The 27,822-nt window shown below is 47.0% G+C and overlaps 2 protein-coding genes and 1 long non-coding RNA gene across 3 annotated transcripts in view; 2 read left to right on the forward strand and 1 right to left on the reverse strand.

Moving 5' to 3' along the window:
* LOC117196013 (uncharacterized) overlaps nucleotides 1-16,176 on the reverse strand; it is a 67,114-nt gene extending 50,938 nt beyond the window's left edge. Inside the window, exon 1 of the long non-coding RNA XR_007474924.1 lies at nucleotides 16,060-16,176. This is a non-coding gene — a long non-coding RNA (uncharacterized LOC117196013). The remainder of the gene's footprint in view (nucleotides 1-16,059) is intronic.
* On the forward strand, nucleotides 1,991-8,860 carry ANKRD34C (ankyrin repeat domain 34C). The gene has a single exon (XM_049705061.1). The coding sequence runs from the start codon at nucleotides 2,022-2,024 to the stop codon at nucleotides 3,627-3,629; it is 1,608 nt and encodes a 535-aa protein (XP_049561018.1). The 5' UTR covers nucleotides 1,991-2,021; the 3' UTR covers nucleotides 3,630-8,860.
* Nucleotides 16,147-27,374, forward strand: TMED3 (transmembrane p24 trafficking protein 3). Its single transcript, XM_004278339.4, has 3 exons — nucleotides 16,147-16,716; nucleotides 18,407-18,655; nucleotides 26,513-27,374. The coding sequence occupies exons 1-3, from the start codon at nucleotides 16,162-16,164 to the stop codon at nucleotides 26,747-26,749; spliced, it is 1,041 nt and encodes a 346-aa protein (XP_004278387.3). The 5' UTR covers nucleotides 16,147-16,161; the 3' UTR covers nucleotides 26,750-27,374.
* The last annotated feature ends 448 nt before the right edge of the window (nucleotides 27,375-27,822 follow it).

Raw genomic sequence — 27,822 nt, forward strand, 5'->3', positions numbered from 1 at the left:
AGGGTTAGAAGGAAGAGAAATAAAAAGTGGGGCATTTGAGAAATGACCAGATTTCAAGATAGATGGAGCATAAAGAGAACAGGAGTAGCAGGGCAGATGCTGAAGAGGTGTGGCCAGGAGGTGAAGGGCCCCTTGGATGGAATGGAAAACAGCATGTTTTCACTGCACATTGCCTTTTCTTTATTTAGCCCTTGAAAATTCCGCTTTAGATGTCCAGAGTTTGGGGACTAACAAGCTTATAGACACATAGAACTGTAATAAAATGATCATATGACCACAGAAGAGTTAAAATGGCAGAAACAGAAGAGAGAGAATGGCCACATTTGGGGGGCGCAGGCGGGTAGAGACAGAGAGGGAGAGAGGAAGAAGGACTCAGTAGGAGATTGAAGAAAGAAGCATAGAGTTGAAGAGACAGAAACAAACGTCTTGTGAATACATTTAATAATATACAGTGTCTTTGGATGGTAGGGATTTTACAGAAAATCTTATAGGAACACACAAACACAAGTGCAACAAGATCAGACTGAGATGGCATTATCAGAATAATGCATTTGGAAGAAGCAGAAAATGATCTGAAGCAGAAAGATACAACCTAGACTGTTAACCACAGTTAATTCTGAAGAGATGAGTGGCTTCAAGGTGGGCTGGGGGCGTGTAAAGGGTACTCTTCTTCTTTATATACTTAACTGTGATTTGGGCTTTTTTTTCTTTTAAACAAAGTATCTATTCATGGATTAAAAGTTTTAAAAGGCAATACACCCATCTCTCAACTTTAGCCAAGAAAAGCTGCTGACTTCCTGTTTAATAGAGGAATAGAAATTGATCAATAACTGCTCAGGGTAGTGGGGTAAGAGGAAGGATGATATGCATCAGAGAAGGAAAACTCAGGCATTGTGACACCTGCCCAGCGGAGCCTGAGGGACAAAAAGTCCACATGGAGGGGCCATGCTGGCAGAGCATGGCCAGTGAGGGACCCTGGGCTGGTAGGGCATCAATTCTGGGAGACCATTTCTCCTTATTCGTGGGAGACCTCGTGACCAACACCCATTTTGGAAGCTCTGAGTCCAGGAATTAGGTAATTGACATGAGGAGAACCAAAGCAGAAAACCCAGGTTTGACAGACCTCAGCGGGGGGAGCTCTGGAAAGAGCTTTATTTCCTAACATTCGTGAGCAAAATGGCAATCCCCTTGTCCATCCTCTGCCTCAGATCTGTTCAACCAGAGAGGACGACGTAGCATTGCATTATTTGAGCTATTCTGAGAGCCTGAATGAGGTGGATGAGAACTCGGACATCTGCTCGAATAGTGGGGACTACAACATGGAAATGGACAGCTGGATTGCTTTTGTTTTACGATATTTCCCCCCTACGACAATGGTGATACACGTTTAGTTTAGGAAGTACAGCAAAAAGGAAAACTCTTCATAATCCTATCACCATTTTGGCATATTTCCTACTGGTCTTTTTGATGCACACCTAGAACTACACTGCATTAAACCATTATTTACGAGGTAACCCATTTAGTGTGACTCATTGCTAAATGCTGAGGCTACAACAGTGAACAAGATAGACTCAGACCTTTCCTTATGGAAGCTTAGACTTTAGTGATGCCGACAGACAGAAAACAAAGTTTCTGTTATCACAAAACTGCATTTGTGATAAGTGTCATGCAGTCAACCCAGTAAGAGCTTTGCACGTTTTATTGCTTGCTCTCTCCTAGGCGTCGTGCCAACCGCTTTACGTGTGGTACAGTGTCTCATTTAATCTTCACAAAGTCAGGTAGTTTGCCACTATCACCACAGTCACCCCTGCCATGTTACAGATGAAGAAATAAACCCAGAGAGGTTAAATAACCAGGCAAGGTGGCATAACTTGGGATCAAACTGGGACACGGCTGTATCCAGAGTCTCTAACAGCCTTGCTGCTCAGATCAGCTCTATAGAATACGTGACCCTTTTCTCTCTTCTTCCCTTGCTAGGTCTGATCGCCACTGTGGCTCAGAGACTCTGAGCTGTAGCCAGTATGATGGATGACAACACCGAATTAAGGACGGATGGAAACTCACTTTTAAAGGCCGTGTGGCTGGGGAGGCTCAGGCTGACCAGACTCCTCCTGGAAGGGGGTGCTTATATCAACGAAAGCAACGACAAAGGCGAAACGGCTCTCATGGTGGCATGTATCACCAAACATGTGGACCAGCAGAGCATCAGCAAGTCCAAGATGGTGAAGTATCTGCTGGACAACAGGGCAGACCCCAATATTCAGGATAAGTCGGGCAAGACCGCCCTCATCCATGCTTGCATCAGAAGAGCTGGGGGAGAAGTGGTCTCCTTGCTACTGGAGAATGGAGCAGACCCCAGCCTCGAGGATCGCACAGGGGCTTCAGCTCTGGTTTACGCAATAAATGCAGATGACCAGGATGCATTGAAACATCTCCTGGATGCCTGCAAAGCCAAAGGCAAGGAGGTGATTATTATAACAACGGATAAATCGTCTTCGGGCACCAAAACCACCAAACAGTATCTTAATGTCCCTCCTTCACCCAAAGAGGAAGACAGACAGTCACCTCCACTGTGTGCATCTCCCTCGGGTATTGAACTGAAGGCTCCAGGCCTGGGCTCTCCACCCAGTGAGAAGGAAGATGACTTCTTTAGCCTCCAGTCAGGGCATCCAGGTGGTTGCAACACCTCCAAGGCTCCTAATGATCCTGGGTCACTCACTAGGAAGGTCGGGAACCTCAAAAGGGCCCGTTTGCCTCAACTGAAGAGGCTCCAATCTGAGCCCTGGGGCCTGACTGCGCCCTCCGTGTTGGCCGCCTCTATGCGCCAGGATGAGAGCCATGGCGCAGGTGCAGACAGCGAGGTCATCAAGAGCATCAGTGACATGTCCTTCCCCAAAAGGGGCCCCCTTTCCAGAACCAACAGTACTGATGGCAAAGACCCCAGCCTCTTCCTCACGGTCACGGAGCAGGTTCTGAAGATTCCAGCCTCTTCGGCACCAGCCTCGTGGAAGGCAGCCTACGAGAAAAGTCAGCCTCCCCACCCACGTCTGGCCAGAAGAGGAACTCTCCCTATTGACCAAGAGAAGGGTGGCATTGGCCCGTCAGGCCCCTCTGCTCTCAAAGATGCAGCGTCCCTCAAACGGCTGGAAAATGACCTCTATGATTTAGATTTACAGCCGGGGGCCGATCCGCCCAACTCCATCTCCCTTGAATCAGGCAAAGGACCCTTAGATTGGAAGAAGCTCAACAACTCCCACTTGTCTCATTTCCAGGGCTCCAGGGAGGCCCTGGATGCTGCGTCCTGCACATCTCCCAGCTCAGCGCGCCACAGGCCACCCCATCTTCTAGAAAGACGGGGTTCCGGAACTCTGCTACTAGACCGAATTTCCCAGACCAGGCCTGGCTTCCTTCCGCCTTTAAATGTAAATCTGAACCCACCTATCCCGGATATTAGATCGAGCAGCAAACCTTCCTCTCCACTTGCTAGTGGCTTAAAATCCATGGTACCTGTTGCTCCAAGTTCACCAAAGAGAGTTGACTTGAGAAGTAAAAGGAAGCTCCTCAGAAGGCACTCTATGCAAGTTGAACAGATGAAGCAGCTGTCTGACTTTGAAGAAATCATGACCTAGAAGCTTTTTCAGTGAGGTTGTTTTTTTTTTTTTAAATCTACGTAGTTTATGAATACCATAATCTAGACCAACACGGTCATGCAGAGTCTCTGCATCTTGATCACTCCTTACTGTGGGTGTGTGGCTGCTTCAGGAGAGATGGAAACGGTGCTGCTTCCCTTCTGAAAGAACATCTGGGTTTTTATAGGCCTACTTGAAAAGAGCCCAGTATAATTGGGTTTTGGAGATGAAAAAATCTCCAAAGGAAGAAAACCTTTGGAGTTTGAAAGTCACACCGCAGGTACAATGATCTAAGCGGCTGACACCCATTATTTTCTATCAGACAAACAATTTAAATCACAAGATGGTATCTGGAGGACGTCATGTGTAATAAATCTATAAAGTGCCTATAAAGAAAACGAGGCTTTTTCGAACGTGCAAAAGCTCAAAACCAATCTTTGGGCTGTTAAATATGGGTATCTGTGTCACATCTGGAGGAACAGAAGTAGAATTCTCCCATCAGAGAGGTTCTGGTATTCGGGTCCTGCCTCTTACCATGTCATGGGGCACTGGCTAGTGTAGCATAGTTGAGATCTTTCAGAACTCCGGTAACAGGCTTTATCCACGTACTAATTCGGGTGTGCTTTGAGTCCCCAAATATTAGATCTACGTGTCCCCCAAATTCTGTTGTGTCACAGTAGCTGGTGCCTCAGAGACGAATCTTGCCCAGAAACGAAACTGGCCTTGGCCTCCTGCCCTGACACAGGTTCTGTGTTGAAATCTTGTGAAAAACAGTCAGGGGCTATTGGCTAATTTGGAGTTTTGTACATACAACTCATAGAATAGACCCATAAGAAGCGTTTCCTGATTATTCTTTAAAAAAAAAAAACTTGGTAAGATCTCTCCAAACTAGAATGATACATGGTGATGGGAGATGCACATATTACAAGGTAGAGTAGATGGTTCTCAGGCCAGCGGCACTGGGGACCACTTGTAGCCTGAAAATTTTAAGGGATGCAAACTGTCACTTCCCCTTCACTTTTCTGGGAAATTCAAGAACATCTGGTTTCTTCTTTGCCTGAATTATCTATGTGATGAGAGATTTGTAGAAATAACCTGTACAACCTTTTCAAGCCACTTTGTACGAACCCAAGAACGGAAGCAGACATTTAGCACGTTTGGTATAATGTAGCCACATTCTAGATGAAGATATTTCTGGTTATTTTCCCATTTACTGTTTTCTTTCATGCTGCTTAGATATGTTTGCTCTATGGTTAAAAAAATTCAGTAGTCCTTGGGGATAGCATCACATAGAGGAAAGAGGAGAGACTTTGAGATTTGGGTTTGTATCTCTATTTCATCATTTACCAGCTGCGTGACCTTGAGGAAGTGGCTTAACTTCTCCAAGCCTCCACTCCCTCATCTGTAAAATGGGGTTAGTAATGCTTCACCTTACAAGTGTGTGGTGAGAATTAAATGAGATAATGTATGAAAGTGCCTGTAACTGTGCCTGGCACAGGTAGAAGTAATTGGAAATGAGGCAGCTGATTTTCATGCTCCTTTAGACCTCCGCAGCCTCAAAATCTCAAATAATACCTAATACCCTACACAAAGTGAAGCAAAGTCTAGCTGCAATATTCAAAGGGCCCCTTGAGATTCTCAGGGGTTCTGTCAATACTGAGCCTTAAACTCACTTGTAGAGTAAAAGAAATTCTGCCACAGAAGCTCTGCACATCAGACCATTTCTATAATGACATTTGCTAGAAAGGTATCTGTATATCCCAATCAAAAGTGCTAATGATGGTTATAAATACACCGAGTGTTTGTTCTTTAGTAATTCCTTTAGGGAAGGCACGTGCTCAGCCTCGGCACTATGGGTCTTTCGGGCTGGATAATTCTTTCCTGTGGGAGACTGTCCTGTACGTTGTAAGTTGTTTAGCAGCATTCCTGGTCTCTACCCATTAGATATCAGTAGCATCCTCATCCTAAATTGTGACAACCAAAAACGCTTTCAGACGTGGCCAGACATCTCCTGGAGGTGATATCACCTTAGCTGATCACCACTGCTCTAGGAGAACGATTGTGTACACGGTAGAAATATGCCAAGAGCAACCAAACTGCATGAAGGTGTAGGTCTGGCTGGCTGGCTAGGCTGTTCCACTAACTTCAGGGCAATTCAAACTGTAACTTAGTAAGATGACTCATATACAACGTGGGCCTTCAGGATTCTCGACCTCAGTGCTAATGGCCTCTTGTACTTGGCAGGAAGGGAAGAAAATGAGAAGAATAGCACATAAGCTAGTGAAACTCTAGGGCTCATGACCTCGGTTGAGTGTCCCAACCCATACGCTCTTCAGGACCATTTAGATGGTAATAGTTCTCACCAACTGGCCACGATTACAGGCAAAGCAACAATTCTGATGTATTAAAGAGAGAACCAGACAGACAACCACTGTTCTCAGCAGCTCATTAAAGGAACGCACACACACTACACATTTTAAGTACTTTTCCAATGGTCGTCAGTGTCAGTTAAAACTAACGTCTGCCAGTATTGATAGTATCTAACTGGGGCGATAGCAAGACACTGCATAAGGGAATTTTTCTAAACCTTTAGCTAAGATTTGAAAGCCTAATTTATCCTAAGTAGTGAATGTGGTATATTCATAGCAATTAGCTTAGGTGAAACACTAAACATGATGAGTTGCCCGTTTGGAATAGCCTGTCCATCCGTCACACAGATGCGTAACAGCAGGTACGCTCATGCCACTTACTGCCTGCATCCATCAGTTGTGACCTTTCCATTGGCCTTTCTGTAGACGGTCATCAGGATAGTACCTTGTTTCATCACTATCTGACGATGCATTAGTTGAACTAGACTGTTCCAAACTAGTACAACCACTGCAATACTTAATCACGGTTAATGCATACATGGGCAATTTTCTTCGTGTTAACAAACCTCAGAGAAATGCTTTTTAAAAGCATATTTGGATTGAATCACGCTTCCTAGATCAGAGATTTGGGGGAGCCTAGGGTCACTACAGAAGATAGCCACAAACTAGTTTCAATAACCCATCTACTTAAGACTCTCTGGAATGTTTATCAAAATATATTATAGAATGTGAGTCTAAAGTTTCAAATCTGGAATTTGGGTTCAATTTCTAGACATTCTAAAGCCTTTGTCTGCTTGCTTAAGTCCATCGTCGAGCCTCTTAGAATTTCATCAAGTAAACGCAGGTTTTGTCTGACCTTCCTCCTTTGTGTGTGTTGGTACTTCAGATGTATCGTGTGTTGCTTGAACTGGTTCTCTACCGTGTTCTATCCTAGTCTCGAGCTGACGATGTGCTCAAGGATGTATCAAAATCCATGTAATGGAACTATTTAGATATTTCTAATATGTCAATAAAAGATATATTACAATCCTTCAATAGTAAGTATTTCCCATTTTTCTTAGTGAAATCTCAATTATACATATTACCTTTTCCTTAAGATGGGTTTGGCATGACTGCCTGGTAACATCGACCTGAGCAAACACCTACTATTTTATGTACACGTGATTTAGAAAATGAATTTTTAACTACACAGGTATTATAGTTTCTTTTCTGGTTTAAAAAAAAAAGCTAAGAATGAGAAGGTGCATTGCCGCAATGGGGGTGAATTCTTTTCCTCTGGCCCTTCTGCTCAGTTCCCCCCAGGGTTGCACCTGCCATCTGCTACTGGTAAGGTCCCTGGATATCCCTCCTTGGGCCCTATTTCTAATGTCGATGAATGTTAATATAAGCTGATTTCTCTTAGCTCTTACTCCAGGGCAGGCTGGTAAGTATCAAATAAACCAGGTGGATGGTCTCTCTTCTCTCTTAAACTCTAGAATTCTGTGATTCAGACTTCATCCAGACTTCCTGATTCCCTGGAAAGTTCCAAACCTTACCCCTAGGTTCCTTCCTAGACGGTTGAAATAAATTATATTGTTTTGTGCCCGTCTCAGCCTGTTGATAACCAATGTTATGGCTGGACCAGCCCTTGTGGTTCTTATTGTGGTTGCAAGAAGCCCTCAGCAATAATCATCAGGAAACTTTGAAAAAAAAAGGTTTGTTGCTTACAGGTCCTGAAAATTATGTGGCACACCTGGGGTCACACAGTGAGGCTGTGGGTAGACAGAGGGCCCAGGCCTGGGGTTCTGCTTTTATTGGGGTCCAAGCTGAGGACCTAGGGTTTCATGGGTTCACTCTTTATGAGTGAATTTAAAACATAAGAGAAGGAATTTAAAGTGTGAGAAGAGAAAAAACAAGGGGCCCAAATGCTCAGTCACTGAAATCAACCAAGATCTCTAAAACAAAGCTGGGGAGTGGGTGGGGGCATGACCTGGCTCTTTATTTAGTCCTTTGTGGCTGGCAATGTGTATTTATCGAGATAGGCATCTCTGAGGTGGAGGCCGCCTTTGAAGTGGATGCCTCAGACATCAAAATTAAGTCAGGCACTTGCATGGCAAAAAGAAAAGCCAGCTCTCAGGCTTACACTACAGTTAGCAAGGGGGAGAAAAGGGAAGCAACCTAAGTGTCCATCAACAGACGAATGGATAAAGAAGATGTGGTATTTATACACATACAATAGAATATCACTCAGCCATAAAAATAAATGAAATAGTGCCATTTGCAGAGACCTGGATGGACCTAGAGACTGTCATACAGGGTGAAGTAAGTCAGAAAGAGAAAAACAAATATCGTATAATATCGCTTATATTTGGAATCTAGAAAAATGGTACAGATGAACTTATCTGCAAAAGTGAAATAGAGACACAGATGTAGAGAACAAACTTATGCCTACCAAGGGGGGAAGCGGGGGTGGGATGAATTGGGAGATTGGGATCGACATATATACACTACTCTGTATAAAATAGATAACTAATGAGAACCTACTGTATAGAAAAAGGGAACTCTACTCAATACTCTGGTGACCTAAATGGGAAGGAAATCCAAAAAACAGGGGATATATGTATATGTATAGCTGATTCACTTTGCTGTACAGCAGAAACTAACACAACATTGTACACAACTATACTCCATTAAAAATTTTTTAAAAAGCGGGGGAGGGGAAAGGACTAGTTTGAGCATGTCTTTTCCTCACTTCTTTCTGCAGGAAAGGGAGGTCAATGTTGTTTCCAGCTCCTCTGAGGAGAGATTAGGAGGGACCCCCTGGGAGGAGAAGAAAGTGCTGGGGGAGGTGGAGGTGTGATGAGGGACAAGGCCCCCCCCCCCCCCCCCGAGTGAGGGAGTACATTCCCAAGATTATAGGAGGCTCAGAAGTTGGGGTCCCTTGTGTGGAACTTGCTCCTTTCCAGAGCAAAACCTTAGAGGGGAGTGGCTAGATGTGTGTTGACTTAAAAAAATGTACAACGTGAGAGTTGCGAGTTAAGTTTTATTTGGGGCAAAATGAGGACTGCAGCCTGGGAGACAGCATTTCACATAGCTCTGAGAAACTGCTCCAAAGAGGCAGGGGGGAAGGTCAGTATATATGTGATTTTGGTGAAGGGGGTGTACATACAATGAAGCACATATATATATATTTTTTAATATACTTGGCAGTTTGCACTGTTTTTTTTAAAATAAATTTGTTTGTTTGTTTTTGGCTGAGTTGGGTCTTTGTTGAGCACAGGCTTTCTCTAGTTGTGGTGAGCGGGGGCTACTCTTCGTTGCGGTGCACGGGCTTCTCATTGCGGTGGCTTCTCTTGTTGCAGAGCACGGGGTCTAGGCGTGTGGGCTTCAGTAGTTGTGGCACACAGGCTCAGTTGTTGTGGCTCGTGGGCTCTACAGCGCAGGCTCAGTAGCTGTGGTGCACGGGCTTAGTTGCTCCGCGGCATGAGGGATCTTCCCGGACCAGGGCTCGAACCCGTGTCCCCTGCATTGGCAGGCAGATTCTTAACCATTGCACCACCAGGGAAGCCCAAGCACATATTTTTTGCAGAAGGTTCTGCTAGTCTCCTGAGGGTTACTGCTAGTCACGAGGAGCAGACGTCACCATGAAGGAATTTAGAGCTTTTCTAGATATGAGGAGATGCAAGAATTGGGCTCGTAAAATCGGCTCCTGAAAATATCTCACTATCTGAAGACCTGTTCTCCCAGTTTTTCCCAGAGCACAGAGGGCCTCATTCCTGATCTTCACCCTGAATCCCTTTCAGGGGGTGTTGAAAGTCAGCAGCTGCAGCGGCACCTGCTTTAATCCTTGTAGAGGTAGATGTTAAGTGCCCATGACAAGTGCCAATTTGTAGCTGACATGTGCATCTTGGGAGAATGGGCCTGGGTCAAGCGGGGCACGAGGGCAGCTGATGCACTTGCCTTGAAGAAACACTGGAGCTTGGACAGTGAACACATCGGCACAAGGACCCCAGGGCTCCCTGAACCTGAAGGCTGTGCACTGCTTAAGACATCTACAGAACACAGTGGAGAGAGCTCCACCATGGCTGAGATGGATTTTCTTATCAGTGTTGGGAAGGAGGGGTTGGGAAATACAGTCAATTTTAACTTGATTTAGCAAAGTAAAGAAATGTGACATTTCTCACATCCAAAGGTTAATGAGGTGAAATTCACAGCAGTCCATGTCCTGTTGTTAGGGGAACCACTGATGGAAAAACGCCAGGCCCTGGCCAAACAGGATAGTAACTACTTGCACGAGTTATCTTACCACAGGAGGTCCTGGTAAAGAACGTGGAACTAACAAGCTACCACCAACTGGAAGAATTCAGGAAAGGTCAAAAGGAGACACCAGTCTGTATGTCCTCCCAACCTCAGAGAATCTTCCTCGCTGGAATCCACCTTGGCTGAGCGATGTGGGCACCACCAGTAAGGACCCTGAGTCAGAACGATTGGCCAGAGACGACCCGGAAACTAACCCCATCACCGTAAAACCCGAGACTGCGAGACACGTGGCAGAGCAGTCCCCCTGGGTTCGCTTACCCTGCTGCCCTCCGCCCGGGCTTCCCTTCCCAGTAGTGTCCTGCTTTGTCAGCACGTGTGTCTCCTCAGACAATTCATTTCCGAGTGTTAGACAAGAGTCCATTCTTGGGCCGTTGAAGGGGTTCCCCTTCCTGCAACACTACGGTCCAAGTTACAAAATGGCACGCATGCAGTGGGAAGGAAGAAAACTTGCTCACACTTGGAATCTATCTGCGGCAAGACATCAAGAATAAGAAGCAGATCTCAGAAAAAGAAAGGAGGTAAGTATTTTAGAACTGTAGCATTATCTAATAAGTCAACACAGGAATAAGTGTCTGGTGATTCTCACCAGGACACCTTAGCTGAAGGTGATGTTGTGATCCAATTCCAGTAGACTGACTGAAAGCACAGAGTTAAAAATCTAGCAATTTTCATCGGAGAAAAGGGTAATCATTACGCATGAGGATTGGGGTCGGGGGAGAGGAAGAGAAGAGAAAGAAGTGAAAGGCTAGAAGAGGTCAAGGTTGATGAAATAAAAATTCACATTTTAAGGCAAGACAAGAAAAATGGAAACATCAAACCTTTTTCTCTGTCCTTTGACCTCCTTCTCCAGCCCCCACTCTGGTGTGCACTGTGCAACTGCATTATATGTTAACCAGACCTCCCGAATGGCAGGAACCTTGGGAGATACTGGGCCTCACCTAATGGAAGTGCTTAGCTTAAATCCCTATGACCTATGAATGTCGCTAGTCATATTACTTGCATTCTGCCTGTTTCACAAGATTATCGTTTATTGCATTACCAAATGTGTGACGGAGCCACAGATAAAATTAATGATGATTGGGCAGTTTGCAATGATTGATCAAAATATATAGTCCTATAAGATCAACGATTGTAATAGTGTAACTCTAGATATGGAAAGAAGCAATAAGAGGGAACCATTTCCTGGACCATAACCGTAAGACAGGTGATCCAGAGGCTTTTGGCTATTGTTAACAGAGCATAGTCCAGTAATAGCATGTAAAGTGACCTATCAACAAAATCCTCACTTGACCTGGGAATGAGCATTCCTAGTGCCATGAGACAAATTGGTCACAAAATGCTCCCCAAACGTTGGTTGAAATTAAGAGTAAAAGGGGGCTTCCCTGGTGGCGCAGTGGTTGAGAGTCCGCCTGCCGATGCAGGGGACGCAGGTTCGTGCCCCGGTCCTGGAAGATCCCGCGTGCCACGGAGCAGCTGCGCCCGTGAGCCATGGCCGCTGAGCCTGCGCGTCCGGAGCCTGTGCTCCGCCACGGGAGAGGCCACAACAGTGAGAGGCCCGCGTACCGCAAAAAAAAAAAAAAAAGAGTAAAAGGGAAGGGACTGTCAAATAAGGACTGTTGCCCAGCATCTCTAGTTCTGCAAGAATCAAGTCATTCACCACTGCAGTTGCTGACCTACGACACACCCTGAAAGGAATTCAGGGCGAAGGTCAGGATGAGGCACTCTGTGCTCTGGGAAAATTGACAGAACCGGCCCTCAGATAGTATCTTTAGCAGAAATTTTTTATGAACCTGGATTCTTAGATCTTCCCATACTTAGAAAAGCACTGAAACCATTAACCAAGATGTCTGCTACTGTGACTCGCAGCAACCTTCTACTGAGAAAGATGTGTGCCTGACTGCAGGTACCCCCTTTGCCAAAATCACATTTTGGCTAGCTTCCTCCTTTACCTCTTTGGAACTGTTCTCAGAACTCTTGGAGAGACTGTCCCCTGGGTTATAATACTCAGATTGGCTCGAATAAAATTTCCCATTTTTTCTTAGATTGACTATTGATTAGATTTTTCATGGACAAGGTCTTGCCAGTGTGAACCAGTCCAAATAGCCTGATGAAAGAAGCCCACCTGGCTGTCCCTTCTGGAGTCCTCTGCCTCCTCTGGGATGATGGACCCAGAATCACAGACACTCCTGACCTAGGGCAAAAATGAATTCTCATGGGGTGAGAGGTAAGGGTCTAAATACATTTTTAAATTATCCCATTACAATTTAATCAGTACTTAATCCTTTCTTTGCTTCAGTTGGATATTGTTGCCTACCCAGTTTGATCCTCGCTTCTCCTTCCCATTAGATCCTGATTTTGTGTATGTAGTCTGTCACCCCGTATCCTTGCAGCCCTTTTGACTTCATCCCGAGCTCCAAGGGAAGCCCTGATTGGTCTGAGTTAATTATGACGATCCCCATTCTCCTTATCAGTGATTGGCTAAAGGATCCAGCCTAAGCCGATCAGTACATGACTTTCCCCTTGTCAGTGGCTTAGATCCAGATATGGGCACATGACCTAAGTTGGCCCAATTGTACTGAAGGAAAGGACATACAGGTCATGAGTGAAGGAAATAGTTCTCTTCCTTCTGATAGACATGACTAAATAAACATGTTGCTCAAGCTTGTTTGTTTGGTTTGACAACCTTTTTGTGACAATAAAATAATAGAGCCTAAGAATAAAGCCAACATGCAGAGGAGGGAGTAGCCAAGAGAAAAGCAGGGAAATGGACTGGAGCCCTTATCACACTATGCCTGAAGCTGAATTCACCTCTGAACTTTCTGCTATATTCAATGGTATATTTTTTGATATATATGATATGAGTAGTATATTTTAGAATTCTATAGTCTATTTAATATAGGTTATATATCATTTAATCTAGTTGGAGTTTAAAAAATTTACTTGAAGCTAAAAGTATCTTGATATCATTCACTGATTTAAAATATCCTTGTAACATGCTAAATTCCTGCTTTTAAAATTCTTGAGTCTGTTTCTAAACTCCCTCATTTCATCCCATCCCACTTCATTCCACCCCATTCTGTTCCATTGTATTACACTCCATTGGTGTATTTGTCTTTCTGTTCCATATCAGAGCATCTATTTTAATTACTGTAGGGTTTTAACTCACTTTCACAAATGGTGAGTCACATTCATTCTCAATTCTCATTGGACAAATTATTTCGTAAAATCATTTTATTAAATGTTAAAAATGTTCTGAGATTATGACTGGGATTCTTTGACATTTAGTTATTTCAGTGCAAATTAACATTTTAAAAGATTAAGTCTCCCAATGCAGAAACATGAATTGTTACTCTAAAAATTCATATCTTCATCTTTTTTATCCTTCATTTATAAAACTTAAAGTGTTTAGTATTCCTACAATGAGGTACCACCTCACACCAGTCAGAATGGCCATCATTAAAAAGTCTACAAATAACAAATTCTGGAGAAGGTGTGGATAAAAGGTAACCCTCCTACACTGTTGGTGGGAATGTAAGTTGGTACAGCCACTACGGAAAACAGTATGGAGGTTCCTCAGAAAACTAAAAATAGAATTACCATATGATCCAGCAATGCCACTCCTGGGTATATACCCAGACAAAACTATAATTCAAAACGATACATGCACCCCTACATTCACAGCAGCACTATTCACAACAGCCAAAATATGGAAACAACCTAAATGTCCCTCAACAGATGAAGGGATAAAGAATATGTGGTACGTATATACAATGGAATACTACTCAGCCATAAAAAACAATGAAATAATGCCATTTGCAGCAACATGGATGTAACTAGAGATTAGCATACTAAGTGAAGAAAGTCAGAAAGATAAAGACAAATATCATATGATATCACTTAGATGTGGAATCTATAATATAGCACAAATGAACCTGTCTATAAAACAGAAACAGACTCACAGACATAGAGATCAGAATTTTTATTGGAGTATAATTGCTTTACAATGGTGTGTTAGATTCTGCTTTATAGCAAAGTGAATCAGCTATACATATACATATATCCCAATATCTCTCCCCTCTTGCATCTCCCTCCCACCCTCCCTATCCCACCCCTCTAGGTGGACACAAGCACCGAGCTGATCTCCCTGAGCCATGAGGCTGCTTCCCACTAGCTATCTATTTTACATTTGGTAGTATATATATGTCCATGCCACTCTCTCATTTTGTCCCAGCTTACCCTTCCCACTCCCCATGTCCTCAAGTTCATTCTCTACATCTGTGTCTTTATTCCTGTGCTGCCCCTAGGTACTTCAGAACCAGTTTTTTTTTTTTTTTTTAGATTCTATATATATGTGTTAGCAAACGGTATTTGTTTTTCTCTTTCTCACTTACTTCACTCTGTATGATAGACTCTAGGCCCATCCACCTCACTACAAATAACTCAATTTCATTTCTTTTTATGGCTAAGTAATATTTCATTGTATATATGTGCCACTTCTTTATCCATTCATCTGTCGATGGACACTTAGGTTGCTTCCATGTCCTGGGTATTGTAAATAGAGCTGCAATGAACATTTTAGTACATGACTCTTTTTGAATTATCGTTTTCTCAGCGTATATGCCCAGTAGTGGGATTGCTGGGTCGTATGGTAGTTCTATTTTTAGTTTTTTAAGGAACCTTCATACTGTTCTCCATAGTGGCTGTATCAATTTACATTCCCACCAACAGTGCAAGAAGATTCCCTTTTCCCCACTCCCTCTCCAGCATTTATTGTTTGTAGATTTTTTGATGATGGCCATTCTGACTGGTGTGAGGTGACACCTCATTGTAGATTTGATTTGCATTTCTCTAATGATTAGTGATGTTGAGCATTCTTTCATGTGTTTGTTGGCAATCTGTATCTCTTCTTTGGAGAAATGTCTATTTAGGTCTTCTGCCCATTTTTGGATTGGGTTTTTTCTTGTATATTTTGGAGATTAATCCTTTGTCAGTTGCTTCATTTGCAAATATTTTCTCCCATTCGGAGGGTTGTCTTTTCATCATGTTTATGATTTCCTTTGCTGTGCAAAAGCTTTTTAAGTGACAGGACACTTCGGTCTTATCCACGTGGAGACCTATATAGGCAGTAAAATTCTTTGCTAAAATCAAGATACACCTCACCTAATGATGTTCTGAAAAAAATTCTTTACTGAGTAGCGAGACTACAATCGTTTTTTTCTTTGTCTTTACCTGATCATAGTGAATATAAAACGCTATAGTAATGATTATACAAAATATCTTCTTAGGTCAATGGTAATAGATAAGACAGTAAATTAATTTATCTGCTTTCAGCGCTTTCGAGAAGTCAAAGGGGAAAAAAAAAAGATTGTTTTGTCCCAGAAGAACCTTCAACTTATACAGACAACCAAGAGATACCTGAAATCCCTGAGTGAGGGACCTGTATTCGTATCTTCAGGAAGCTTCAGGAAGCTTTGTGTGTGAGCACGCCTGCCGGTTTTCCCCAGAACAGATGTAATTGTGGGGTTTCACTTACTCTCACCAATCAACCCCCCCTGCCCCGTGGCATACTTTTTCACCTTGGGAAGGGGATGGGAATGAGAAAGGGGGTGTTAATTGGGTCCCCAGACTTTGCATATCTTTCCTCTAACCTTCCTTGCTATTGTGGATAGTGGGTTTGGGCACCCCCAGTTCTAGACCAGGAGACTGATTCTCCAGAGAAGCGTGAGACAAGTTACAGAGCCAGTCAGAAGCAGAGCCTGTACCTTGTAAAACCCCATGGGCTTCGTGCTGCTGCAGCCAGAGAGGATGGACTGCGTGGACCTGGGCCAATTCCGGGTAATCCTCAAGCCTGCGGGTCCCAGAAGATGCAGAAAACGTCTATCGGGGATGTTGGCAGAGGGCCCTTCCGGGGAGGTGCGCGCTGGGGATGGGCGTCCCGCCTCACCTTCGTCGAGACGCCCCAGCAGAACAGCGCGGGGCGGGGGAAGGGGCGTGTCCCCTTCGCCAGCCCAGCCAGCGCGCAGGCGCCGCGGGCAGAAGGGGCGGGGGGAGGCCGCGGCGCTCTCTGGCCTCGGTCCCGGGACCACCCCCGAGCGCGCGGCTGCGCACTGAGCCTCCCGCCCTCCCGGAAGCGCAGCGCCCCGCAAGCGCCACGTATGCCCCTGCACCTTATCCCTGGTCCCCCAGCCACCGTCCCATCCGCGAGGAGCGCACGCCCGAGCCGCGGCCCACCGGACTGGACCGGGAGCATCATGGGCAGCGTGGCCTCGCGCTCCGCCTGCGCGCTGCCCCTTCTGCTGCTGCTGCTGCAGGCGGAGCGGCCGCGGGGCGCGGAGCTCACCTTCGAGCTACCTGACAACGCCAAGCAGTGCTTCCACGAGGACGTGGAGCAGGGCGTGAAGTTCTCCCTGGATTACCAGGTGAGGCCCTGGCGCCCGGCAGCGCCTCCTCTCCCCCTTCCAGGTCTCCATTGGTCACTGGTGCGCGCCAGGCTGGAGTGGCTGGAATTAGCCAAAGAGGCTGAATGGGGCGGGAATGACCAGAGACCAGCTGACTTCCCCGCGAGGAAGTCAGAGCCCACTCGAGACAGGCCCGACTACCCAGGGCGGGAGGTAGCGCCGCAGGTGCGCTACCTGGCTGCGGATGCCCGGGGGCGGGTCCTGCATCCTGGGGAGTTGTCCTCAATGACCTGCAGGCCCCTTGACTCTAAGGAATGCCATGTCTGATTAGCTGGACACAGGCTCTCTGTCCCAAGTTTTTTGGACCAGTTTGTCCCCGCCTGTACTGAAAAATGGCAGCGAGAGGAAATGGGTCCTTGGCATTATTTTTCCCTCTCTCCAGTGTTTGAAGTCAAGTTGGGGTGAGCGCGGCAAGTGATGAGAAATGGCGCTTTGGAAAGGAGGTGTCAGCGCAGGCTTTGAGCCCTGGCAGTGTTTCCAAGGAGTGATGTTGTGGCTGCTGCCATATGGCTCAGAAAAGCTCCTAGCTCCTGCAGTCCTGGCTCCTTTGAGAGATTTCATGGCTCACAGTTCAGGGGAGCAGGTCTTGAGTGAGAGATCTGCCCCTAAGGTTTAGTGAGCAGATCTAAGAGTAGGGAGCTGAGTGGGAATTATACCCAGACCCGCGTCTGCTTGTGGACACATACTGACAGGCATCACAGAGATGAGTTGGCACAGGAAGCAGGAGTAGGGGCAGGCCATGTGGTGGGCCCTCTCTGACCAAAGCCACTAAAAGAGGTGTGTGCTTGGGGACAGCACAATGTGTGATGACCTCCGAGTCACTGATGTTGCCACTTTCGCATGTCCGTGGACAGTGTGGAAATTGCAGCTGGGTTAACAGGGGTAACCTAGATACAGTCACCAAAACATGATCGTTGTGAGGATGGAGGGGGCTGAGAGGTCATCTGGTCCCTGCCAGGTCAGGAACCCCTGTTACAGCAGGTTCAGCATAAGTTTACACACCTCCAGCATTAGGAAGCTCACTAATCACAAAGCAAATTCTTCCATCTGAACAAAAGGAAATTTTAATATTTGGAAGCAGATAGAGGCCACTGACTGTGTTCTTTGATGGACCTTAGTTATAGTCATCGACCACCTCTGTGATTTTTGCCCTTTGCAGGTCTTATCTTTCCTGTGTTGAGAGTTTGAACTAATGATTCCCGAGGGCTCTCCCACCTCTGGTAATCACTGATTCTGTGAAGGCTTCAGTCTATGTTTGCTTTCCCCTTGCATTCCATCAGCAATAATATTAACGTTTACCAGACACGTTCAGCAGTTTACTTAACCTCGGAGCCTCAGTTACCTCTTCTGTAAAATGGGGAGGATTAGGCTCTTGGCACTCTTGCAGAGCAAAACTTTTGGAATCAGGCAGACATGGATTCAAGTCTTAGCTCTGTCACTTTCAAGCGGCATGACCATGGCCAGTTAACTTCAACTCTCTCAGCCTCAGTGTCATCCTCTGTAAATTGGGGAGTGTCAGCCTTTAGAAGGCTATGAAGATTAAATGAAAAAAATGTTTGTGACATGTAATCACAGTGCCTGGTCGGCCTTTGGTAAGTGGTGTTTGCCTCTCTGGTAACAGCAGACTGTGGGTGTCTTTTGTGGTTGTCAGGTCATCACTGGAGGCCACTACGACGTTGACTGCTATGTGGAGGACCCCCTGGGGAACACCATCTACAGGGAAACTAAGAAGCAGTATGACAGCTTCACACACCAGGCTGAGGTCAAGGGCGTTTATCAGTTTTGCTTCAGTAATGAGTTTTCCACCTTCTCTCACAAGACCGTCTACTTTGACTTTCAAGTGGGCGACGAGCCCCCCATTCTCCCAGACATGGGCAACAGAGTCACGGCTCTCACCCAGGTGAGTGGACGCTAACAGGCTGAGATGAACCCCCTCCCCCCCAGCCTGCTCCTCCTTGTCTGTGCCGGTGTTGCCTGATGAACAGTCACCAGCTCTCCAGCTCCAGTCTGAAGTCTCAGTATTGACTCTGCCCCTCTGTTCACATCCAGTCCTACAAGACCCTGTGTTCTCCTTTTGGTCTTCCTCTCCATTCTTTAACTGGATCCCTGCCATGCTTTCCTCTGGTATTCCTGCGTTCCCATTTAGTCTTTGACACAGCACCACTTTCAAAGTACGCATAGCATATGCCTCTCTGCTGATACGATGTATCTGCATGAGAAAGACCGGTCCTCCTTTGTGTGGTATATATTCGTCAGGGTAACAACGGCTGGCTGCTATAACAAATAAACCCCAAATATCAATGGCTTAGCACAATGAAAGTTTTTTTTTTTTTCTCACTCAAATAATAATCCAGAGAGTGGGGATAGGGGTGGAGGACTTTCCTCCATGGAGTGACTCAGGAAGCCAGGCTCCTTCTTTCTTGTCATCTTTCTGATGTCCCTTAGGGCTTCAGAGTCCTCTGTTTCTAGCCACCAAAAGAAGGAATGATAAAGTCCCATCTGCTTCTTAAAAGCCCTGGCCCAGAAGTGATGCCATCACACCCACTCATATCTCATTGTTGAGGAATAGTCCTGTGGATAGACTGGATGAAACGAAGGCGGCAATCAGTTCAGTTGGGCAGTCAACTCCTAGCAACAAACTTCACAATCTGGAAGAGAAACGGTGACACTTTTGGAGGACGGATAGTCATCTCTGTCACCCATGGCTGTCACAGTTAACTATAATCCGACCCCAGCCTCCTCCCTCAGTCTTCCCTCCTGCTATTTAAGCTTTTCCCTCCCTCCCATATGCAGGCTCTGAGGCTAGGACTCTGTATTACCCCTGAATCCCCAGCGCCCCAGTGCCTGGGGTGTGGCACCGAATAAGAGCTCACCAAATAGTTATCAAATGACTGAGGGGCAGGACCCAGGGAAACCTGCGAGACAGGAATGACCTTCTGTGGCTGCACCTGTTCCACACCCAAAGCCGGAGCATCTGAGTCTCCAGCAATGCCAGATTACCTTCTGGGCTGCCCTCCAAGGTGACCACAGGCTCCATTCCTCTGTGGCTTTGACCATGGGCTCGTTCTCTGAGCACTTGGAGGTTAGCACTGCACTGTCCGGTCAGTAACAGCTATCTACATATGGCTGTTGACATTTAATTAAAATTAAATTAAAAATTCCCTTCCTTGTTTGCTCTGTACCAACATTTCTAGTGTTCAGTAGTCACAAGTGGCTGGTGCCCACGCATGGACAGTTCCACTGGACAGCAGTGCGTTTGAACTTAGCGGCATGACTGCTGATAGAAGTTCCAGCCCAGGGTGTGTCTTCTGTGTAGGATCTTTCATAACCTGTCCTCTCGTTGGTCGTTGATGAAATAGCTTCTGTTTTGAAGATTTTATGAGTCTCCAGAAGCTGAGCTGAAGGATTTCTCTCTCTAAGCAGTGGAAAAGAAACCAGTAGAGAAAAGGCTTTGTGGATTAGTGCACTAGAGACGTTCTTTCCTGGAGCCTTAGAATTAGAGTTTGGTTTTGTTGCAGGAAGGAGTGATTGCACTTCCCCTCTTCTGCATCTGGGAACCTCATCCTTCCTTCTGCCCAGCCACAAAAGAGCTGTTTCCTTCTCCTTCTGTACTTCTGACCCCCCTGCCTGGTCTGTGCCTGTCTCAGACAGCTCCCCCTCGCCTGTGGTGGGCCCGTGCTCAGTCTGCACACTGTACTGGGTGGTGGGAGTATGAGGTCAGAGGGCGCTGTCCCAGCTGTCAGGAGCCCTGTGTGGAATGCGACCCTGTAAACCACGGAGCTCCAGGATGCTCTGATCAGAGCTGAGATTTAAGGGTGAGGGTTGTCAGGGGATGGACCAATTGACTCTTCCAGGAGGGTCAGGGAAGTCTTCACAGGGAGAGTTTTAGCTTAAAGCGACACTCTGGGTGCTTGCCTGGGAGTGTGTCTGGCACGGGAGGAGGAGAGGCCTCCTGGGTGGGGAGAACAGCAGGTGCAGGTGTTCAGGGCATCACTTTACTTTCCTCACCGGCCCTGATCCTATTTTGCTTGGCATGGATCCCCTTTCTACCTGCAGCTGTCTCCTCTCTTCCCCTGAGGCTTCCTCCGGCTCAGTGCTGGGCCAGAGGCTGTGTGTTCTGGCACCAGCAGCAGCCCCAGGGTGAAAGAATAGGATCCAGAGTGACCACGTCCCGGGCCAGGGCTCCAGGCCAGAGGGACTTGTCTTCGGCCTGAGTTGCAGCACGACCAGGCTCCTGGCAGAGGACATGGGCTAGAGATGCTGCTGAGGGAGGCCAACCTTGAGGTGCCCTGGGCGTCCTGAGAGTCTGGGCAGATCCTAGCGGAGGCTGAAGGTTCCTGACAGAGGTCCAAGGTCCGGGGCTGCCTCAGTGGTGATCGAGGGAAGATGAAAGGTTTTCCTAACTCTACTCTGAGGCCAGCTCCTGCGACGCTGCCTTTGAGCTCTTGAAGAATTTAAAGAATCAAGTGCGGACTTCCCTGGCAGTCCAGTGGTTAAGACTCTGCGCTTCCATTGCAGGGGGTGCGAGTTCGATCCCTGGTTGGGGGAACTAAGATCCCATGTGCTGCGCGGCCAAAAAATAAAATAAAATAAAAAAGAGCCAAGTGCTTCTATCCGTGGTGGTCCTGATGAGGTGAGGCTGCAGGAATTTGCTGCTGGTTACAGAGTGAAGACCTGGGCATCAGCAGGGGGTAGAGACGGGATGGGATGTGGGCATGGGATGGAGGAAAGGGATGGTCCTGGGAGGGAGACAGGTCAGGGTGTCTCCAGAGACCACCTGTCATGATGGAGTGGTGCCCACAATCCCCGTGAGGTGCCCGGACACTTTGAACCAGCCAGGGCTGGAGGTCTCAGCGGGGTGAAGTTCGCACTGCAGGAGAGCTGGGGACCCATGGCCCTGGGAGAACAGGGCTCTTTGCAACAGAAGGGCCTCTGCTGGCTTCCTGCTGGGTAGGAAGCAGGCCGGCTGGGTTGCCTAACTGAAATTTTGTGGGAACAAGCTGAAGTGGTATCTTAGACTAACGCCAACAGCAGATCCCAGTGGACAGGGAAGTAGCATGTTTTTACGGTAAGGGGATGCTTCCAGGTGTCTGTGAATCTTGGTGATGTGTGGCCCTGGGGTCTCCTGTGAGGCCCGTGCCAGGTTCTAAAGGTGTCTCCTGGTTTTAGACGCCAGGAAAGCCGTAGAGTACCACCTCCTGCTCTGTTACCTCCTGAAAACTGGCTTCCTTCCCTGTCACTGATCAGATCTGAGGTGGTTCCTGTAAAGACCTCAGGCCCTCTTCATAGAAGCGCAGTGCTGGTCTCTGGCTGATGACATCTGATCCACGTCTTTGAAGTGATGCCTTGCGTGGCATATCTGATGTGTCCTCTGCCCGGGGTGTCGGCACCCGTGGTTTCTGTGTCCTCCTCCGTTTCTCTCCCCCCCACCCCCACCCCCACTCCTTCTCCAGTGATTCTGGACCCTGGGAGGAGGCTGGAGGTACCAGCCTATACTGCTGAATGCCTGGGCTAGGGCTCAGGGGTCCCAGGAGCTCCCAGTTCAAGTGAGTGTAATGTACATTTTGAGTTTCTGAATGAGCTTGTGATGGAAATAAACACGGAGGGTGGAATTCTAGCCTGGAAAACCAGTGAGCCCTTCCCTAGTGTTTAAAAACAAAGCCTCTGTGTATTTATACATTCTAAACATGTGTGTATGTATGTCTGTGTGTACACATGCATATGCATGCACAGACACACGGGCATGCGTGTGCATGTATACACACGTATATGTGTATCTCTGTTCATCCCACTAATTTCAAGAATGATCTTCTCTACTTTGTTTCCGAGTCCCCTGAATCGCTCCCAGATCCGCTCTTCTTACCCCACTTGGTGACCTTCTTAATTGAGGGCCTCGTCTTTTCTTCCCAGCAGAACTGCAGCCACCAAAGTGGTTTCCCCACCACCAGTCCGCCTCTGCATCATGGCTGGCAGGGAAGTTCTCTTAAAGTGGGATCCTTGCCTTGCCAATCTTCTGCTCACAGAGCTTCGTGTTAAAGTCTTGACTCTCAAGGCCTTTACCGTGAGCTTCCACCTACCCGTGACTTCCTTCCCACATATCCCCGATGGGCTGCACATACTGGGCTCTGCATGTGCTCTTTGCCATGCTTTTCTTTCCTTTTTTTAAAAAATAAATTTATTTTATTTATTTATTTTTGGCCGCGTTGGGTCTTCGTTGCTGTGCGAGGGCTTTCTCTAGTTGTGGTGAGCGGGAGCTATTCTTCCTTGTGGTGCGCGGGCTTCTCATTGCGGTGGCTTCTCTTGTTGCGGAGCACAGGCTCTAGGCACACAGGCTTCAGTAGTTGTGGCACGCAGGCTCAGTAGTTGTGGCTCACGGGCTGTAGAGCACAGGCTCAGTAGTTGTGGTGCACGGGCCTAGTTGCTCCGCAGCATGTGGGATCTTCCCCGACCAGGGCTCGAACCCGTGTCCGCTGCCTTGGCAGGCAGATACTTAACCATTGTGCCACCAGGGTAGCCCTGCCATGCTTTTCCTGCGTGGAATGCCTTCCCCTCATCCTCTGCCTGGTGACATGCTGCCCATCTGTCAAGGTTCAGTTTATCTCTTCCCTGTGTCAGGTACGCCTCCATCTCTGGCAGGATTAGCAGCTTTCTCTGAGGTGTTCCTACAGCTCCGCTCACCCCTCTGTTGTTAGCTCTTTTGGCATTGCAGGAAGCTGATAACATTCTATAAATTATGACCTTCTTGGGACCCAGGACTGTGTCTGACTCATTTCATCTCTCAGTTCCTAGGGCCCCGCACAATGTCTGGAAGGCGAGTAGGCACTTAATAAATAAACATTTGAAAGAATGAATTAGTGTAGTTTGGGCTATCAGAGAAAACCGAGTATGATTTGGAATTCCTGTAGTGTCATTTTGAGAGGTGTCTCTCCTGAGTTCCCCCAATAACCGTGGTCTTCCGAAGATCACCAGGGTGCTATAAATATAGAACGAATGGCCTTACCAAACCTTCCTGTGTCATGGTCACAGGGAGTGACTGGAAGGGCACAGTAGGGAAGCGTCTACAAATGCCATACCTTGGTTCCACTTGGACACAGGTTTGCGTAGGTTAAGCCTGACTCCACTCTGTGACCTCTTTCCTGGTTCCTTCACAGTTTAGTCCCCTTCCTTCCTCTGTGACAGTTGACATGCCTTCATCAACTCTGGAAGCATTACCAGGAGAGCGAGGAGGGGCAATGCCACCGTCGTCTCCAGTACAGAGGTCTGTACCCTGAGAGGTCTCCTCTGGTGGCTGGCATCTGAAGTCAGTTGTCACTTAGGAGTCCCCTTTGGAATCAACTTCTTGATGTCAGGAACCCTTCTCAGGATCATTTGTCCATTTCTCAACATCACACATCTGTAGGTACAGACATATCTTGTTCTACTGCACTTCACAGGTGCTGTATTTTTTACAGTTGAAGGTTTTGGGCAACCCTGTGTTGTCAGATGATGGTTAGCATCTTTTTCAGCAATAAAGTATTTTCTAATTAAGGTATGTACATTGATTTTTTTTTTTTAGACATAATGCTATTACAGTCTTAATGCACTACAGTATAGTGTAAACGTAACTTTTATATGCACTGGGAAACCAAAAAATCCCTGTGACTCACTTTATTGTGACATTTGCTTTATTGTGGTGGTCTGGAAACACACCAGCAGTATCTCCAAGGTATCCCTCTACACCCTACCTACCAAATGTGGGGAAGGTGAAGAAGCCCCATGCTACCTCCAGTCGCAAGAGAAGACCGTAATATAGCCCAAAAATAGGACACGCAGGTGTCACTGAGAAAGCAGGATCAGGGTTCCCCTTGGGGGAAAAAGTGACGCACAAACGGCCTTGTTCTTGTTCTTTACAATGGATTCTGCCCCTTGACCCGATGCCTAGTCGAGGGCCACTAATTCCATCTCGTACACAGTGACCTTGTCAGTTTTCCCTCCACGTGACATTTCACCACTTCTTCCCTATAGATCAGAATGAGGGGGTCAGCCAACATGTGCAGGGGAAACCCACATCCCTAGGCGGTAAACCAGTTGTCAGACAGAAGATGCTGCCTTGTCAACACAGAGGCTGAAGGGGAGCTTTTCTCTCCTTACGTAGTCTAGTTTAGCTCCTTGAATGGCCCAGAATCAAGGATATCTATGAAGCAAGTAAGGGCAACATCTTTTTTTGGTCATAGTCTCCCCTTTGGCGTCCAGAAACTGTTCAATTTGTGAGAGAAATGAGGGTTTCACGGGGGTCCGTCAAGGTGGTGACACAATGGTTTGGTCCCTTCTAGCTTCTTACGTTGAGCTTTATAAGTAGTTCACCTTTGGAATTTGGGAAACAAACATCTGTGGGATGCTTATGAACTTCCGTAGCACAAGAACTTATTGTTGGGATAGAATTTGCTGGGTTTTGGATAAAATGATTGCTTTAGAGGTTGCCTGTGAGTAAGAACACATGTTCTTTCACAGGCATAGTATCTTAGTTTTCTATTGCTGAGTCAATAATTACTACTAATGGCTGAAAACAACAGGCATTCATTATCTCACAGTTCTGTGGGCTCTAAGCATGGGCCAGCTCAGTTGGGTTCTCTGCTCAGGGTCTCAAGGCTGAAATCAGGTTGCATTGGCCTCTTCTCTGGAGGCTCTGGGGAGGAGTCTGCTCTCACACTCATTCAGGTGGTTGGCAGAATTTAGTTCCTTGCAGCTGTAGGACTGAGGTTCCTGTTTCCTTGTTGGCTGTTGTGCTGTCCACTCCTAGAGGCCTTTTTCTGGTCCTTGCATGTGACCTCTATCTTGAGAGCCAGCAACGGGGCACTGAATTCCTTTGAATCCAGCCTCTCTGACGTCTCCTTCAGCCACCAGCTGGAGAAAGCTCCCTGCTCCGAAGGGCTCCTGTGATTCGGTCAGGCCCACTGGATGGTCCCCCTCTCTTAAGGTCAGCTGTGACATATAACATAATCACAGGAGTGGCAGCTCATCACATTCACAGCTTCCTGGGATTGGAGCAGGGGACCTTGGTAGTGGGGGTGGGATGTATTCAGAATCCGGCATGGTACACGTAATATTTTAGCAGGTAAAGAAGTTGTGAAGTAGTGTGCGTTACGTGTGAGTATATGCATGTGTGTGTGCACATTCATGTGCACACATGTCTGTCTTTGCACATGTTTGTATGTGAGTGTGGTTCTATGTACATGAGAAATGTATGTCTTCATGTGTTTCTGTGTATACATAGAAGTGTAGGCTGCGAATTTAATAGAATGAACTCAGAGTCCAACACAATTGTGGTTTACTTCACGCCCTGCCATTCATTAGCTGTGTGACCTTGGGCAAGTCATGTAGCCTCTTTGAGCCTCAATTTCCTCATCAGTATATGCAGTAAGCAATCAGTCAGTCCTCCTTGACATTGGGAGTAATGATCCCTGCCTGTCAGGGGTATGGTGAGTATTAAATAACACAGGGCAGTATTTGAAAGCATAGGCTCAGGACTCAGACAGTTGAGTTTAAATCCTGACTCTGCCATCTACTAACTGTGTGACTCTGAACAAGTTACTTAACCTCTCTGAGCCTCAGTTAGGCGTATTATGAATACAGCCGTGTCACATCCTTAGCACAGACACACAGTTAGCATCCAGGAGAAGTTACCGAGGATGTTGAAGATCACGTTTGCTGTGTGTGTGCCGGGTCCTGTTCTTCTTTTCTGAGGGTTCACAGTGACTGCTTTTCTCTTCCTGCCTAGATGGAGTCCGCCTGTGTGACCATCCACGAGGCTCTGAAGACGGTGATTGACTCCCAGACGCATTACCGGCTCCGGGAGGCCCAGGACAGGGCCCGGGCCGAGGACCTGAACAGCCGAGTCTCTTACTGGTCTGTCGGTGAGACGATTGCGCTGTTCGTGGTCAGCTTCAGCCAGGTGCTGCTGCTGAAAAGCTTCTTCACAGAAAAACGACCCGTCAGCAGGATGGTCCACTCTTAGTTGGGGCGCTCTGCTCCCAGGCCCCTCCCACCCCAGGGCGGAGCAGCTCCCTTTGGTCACCGGCTCCTGGGGCTGGTGGGTGCGACCCAGGAGCTGCCTGGAGAAGAGCACAGGGTAACACGTTCTCACCTTGCCTTCTATTCAGATGCTTGGTCCTTGTACTCCAGCAGCCAAAGCTCATAGAGCCCAGAAAGCGGAAGGCATCCAGCTGCAGCATGTGTGTAACACTGAATGCAGAAAGGGTACAATACAATCAGGCTGGGGATTGGCCAGTGTGGGAGGGCAGGCAGGCAGCCATCCAATGGCCTGGCTCGTAGGAGCAACCCCAAGGGCCCAGGCCTCCAGGGGGCAGCTCAGGGCTCTCTTTTTGCTCCACGACGCATGGCCCATTTGGCTTGTGTGTCCTATCCCGCGTAGAGGAGACAGGGCCCTGTCTGGCCTTTCCTCACATGGAGCTCTCTGTACCTGTGGAAACCAGGCATTGAAGCGGCTTTGCAGAAGTCCCCATCCCAGGTGAGCCGTGGAATCAGCCCTGAAGCAAGAACAAAATGGTAGCTGGGTGCCTTGGTTGGCTGTGTATCTCCTAGGAGGCAGGACTCTGGCTAATAAAAACTGTCTGTGAGCACCATGGAGACCTGTGCCATTATTTCTTTGCTCTAAAGGAGCTCACGGCTTAATGGGGAGCACTGGTGTGCATATAATTAATTACAGCATAATAGAGCAAGTGATGCCTCAGATCTGTATGTGTAGACGTTTGTGGAGGGAGTAGTAAACAGCTCTCAGTTGAATGAAAACAGTGAAATAGGGAGTTGGTTATTTTGTGTTCTCAGACCCTAGTGCTTACTGTCAACAACTGAGTCATCATTTAATCCAAATAGAGGGGCTAAGAACAGAAAAAGAAAAGACTGAGCAATGATGAGTGGCTGTTCCAAGGCCATTTCCACAGCAGCTACAGTGGTCTCTTTAAAACCTAAGTCAGACTCCTGCTCAAAACCTTCCCAAGGCTCTGCATGTCATTCACAGCTCATGAAAGTCCTCACCGTGGTCTCTGAAATCCTGCATCTGGCACCCCA

Source organism: Orcinus orca, chromosome 2, assembly GCF_937001465.1.
Source record: "Orcinus orca chromosome 2, mOrcOrc1.1, whole genome shotgun sequence".
Taxonomy (NCBI): Eukaryota; Metazoa; Chordata; class Mammalia; order Artiodactyla; family Delphinidae; genus Orcinus; species Orcinus orca.

Bases quoted from the DNA above. Each gene is read 5' to 3' on its own strand.
- ANKRD34C (XM_049705061.1), top strand. From the start codon at position 2,022: ATGATGGATGACAACACCGAATTAAGGACGGATGGAAACTCACTTTTA.
- TMED3 (XM_004278339.4), top strand. From the start codon at position 16,162: ATGCAGAAAACGTCTATCGGGGATGTTGGCAGAGGGCCCTTCCGGGGA. The intron at 16,717-18,406 runs GTGAGGCCCTGG...TGTGGTTGTCAG, and splicing joins AGTTCTCCCTGGATTACCAG to GTCATCACTGGAGGCCACTA. The intron at 18,656-26,512 runs GTGAGTGGACGC...CTTCCTGCCTAG, and splicing joins GAGTCACGGCTCTCACCCAG to ATGGAGTCCGCCTGTGTGAC.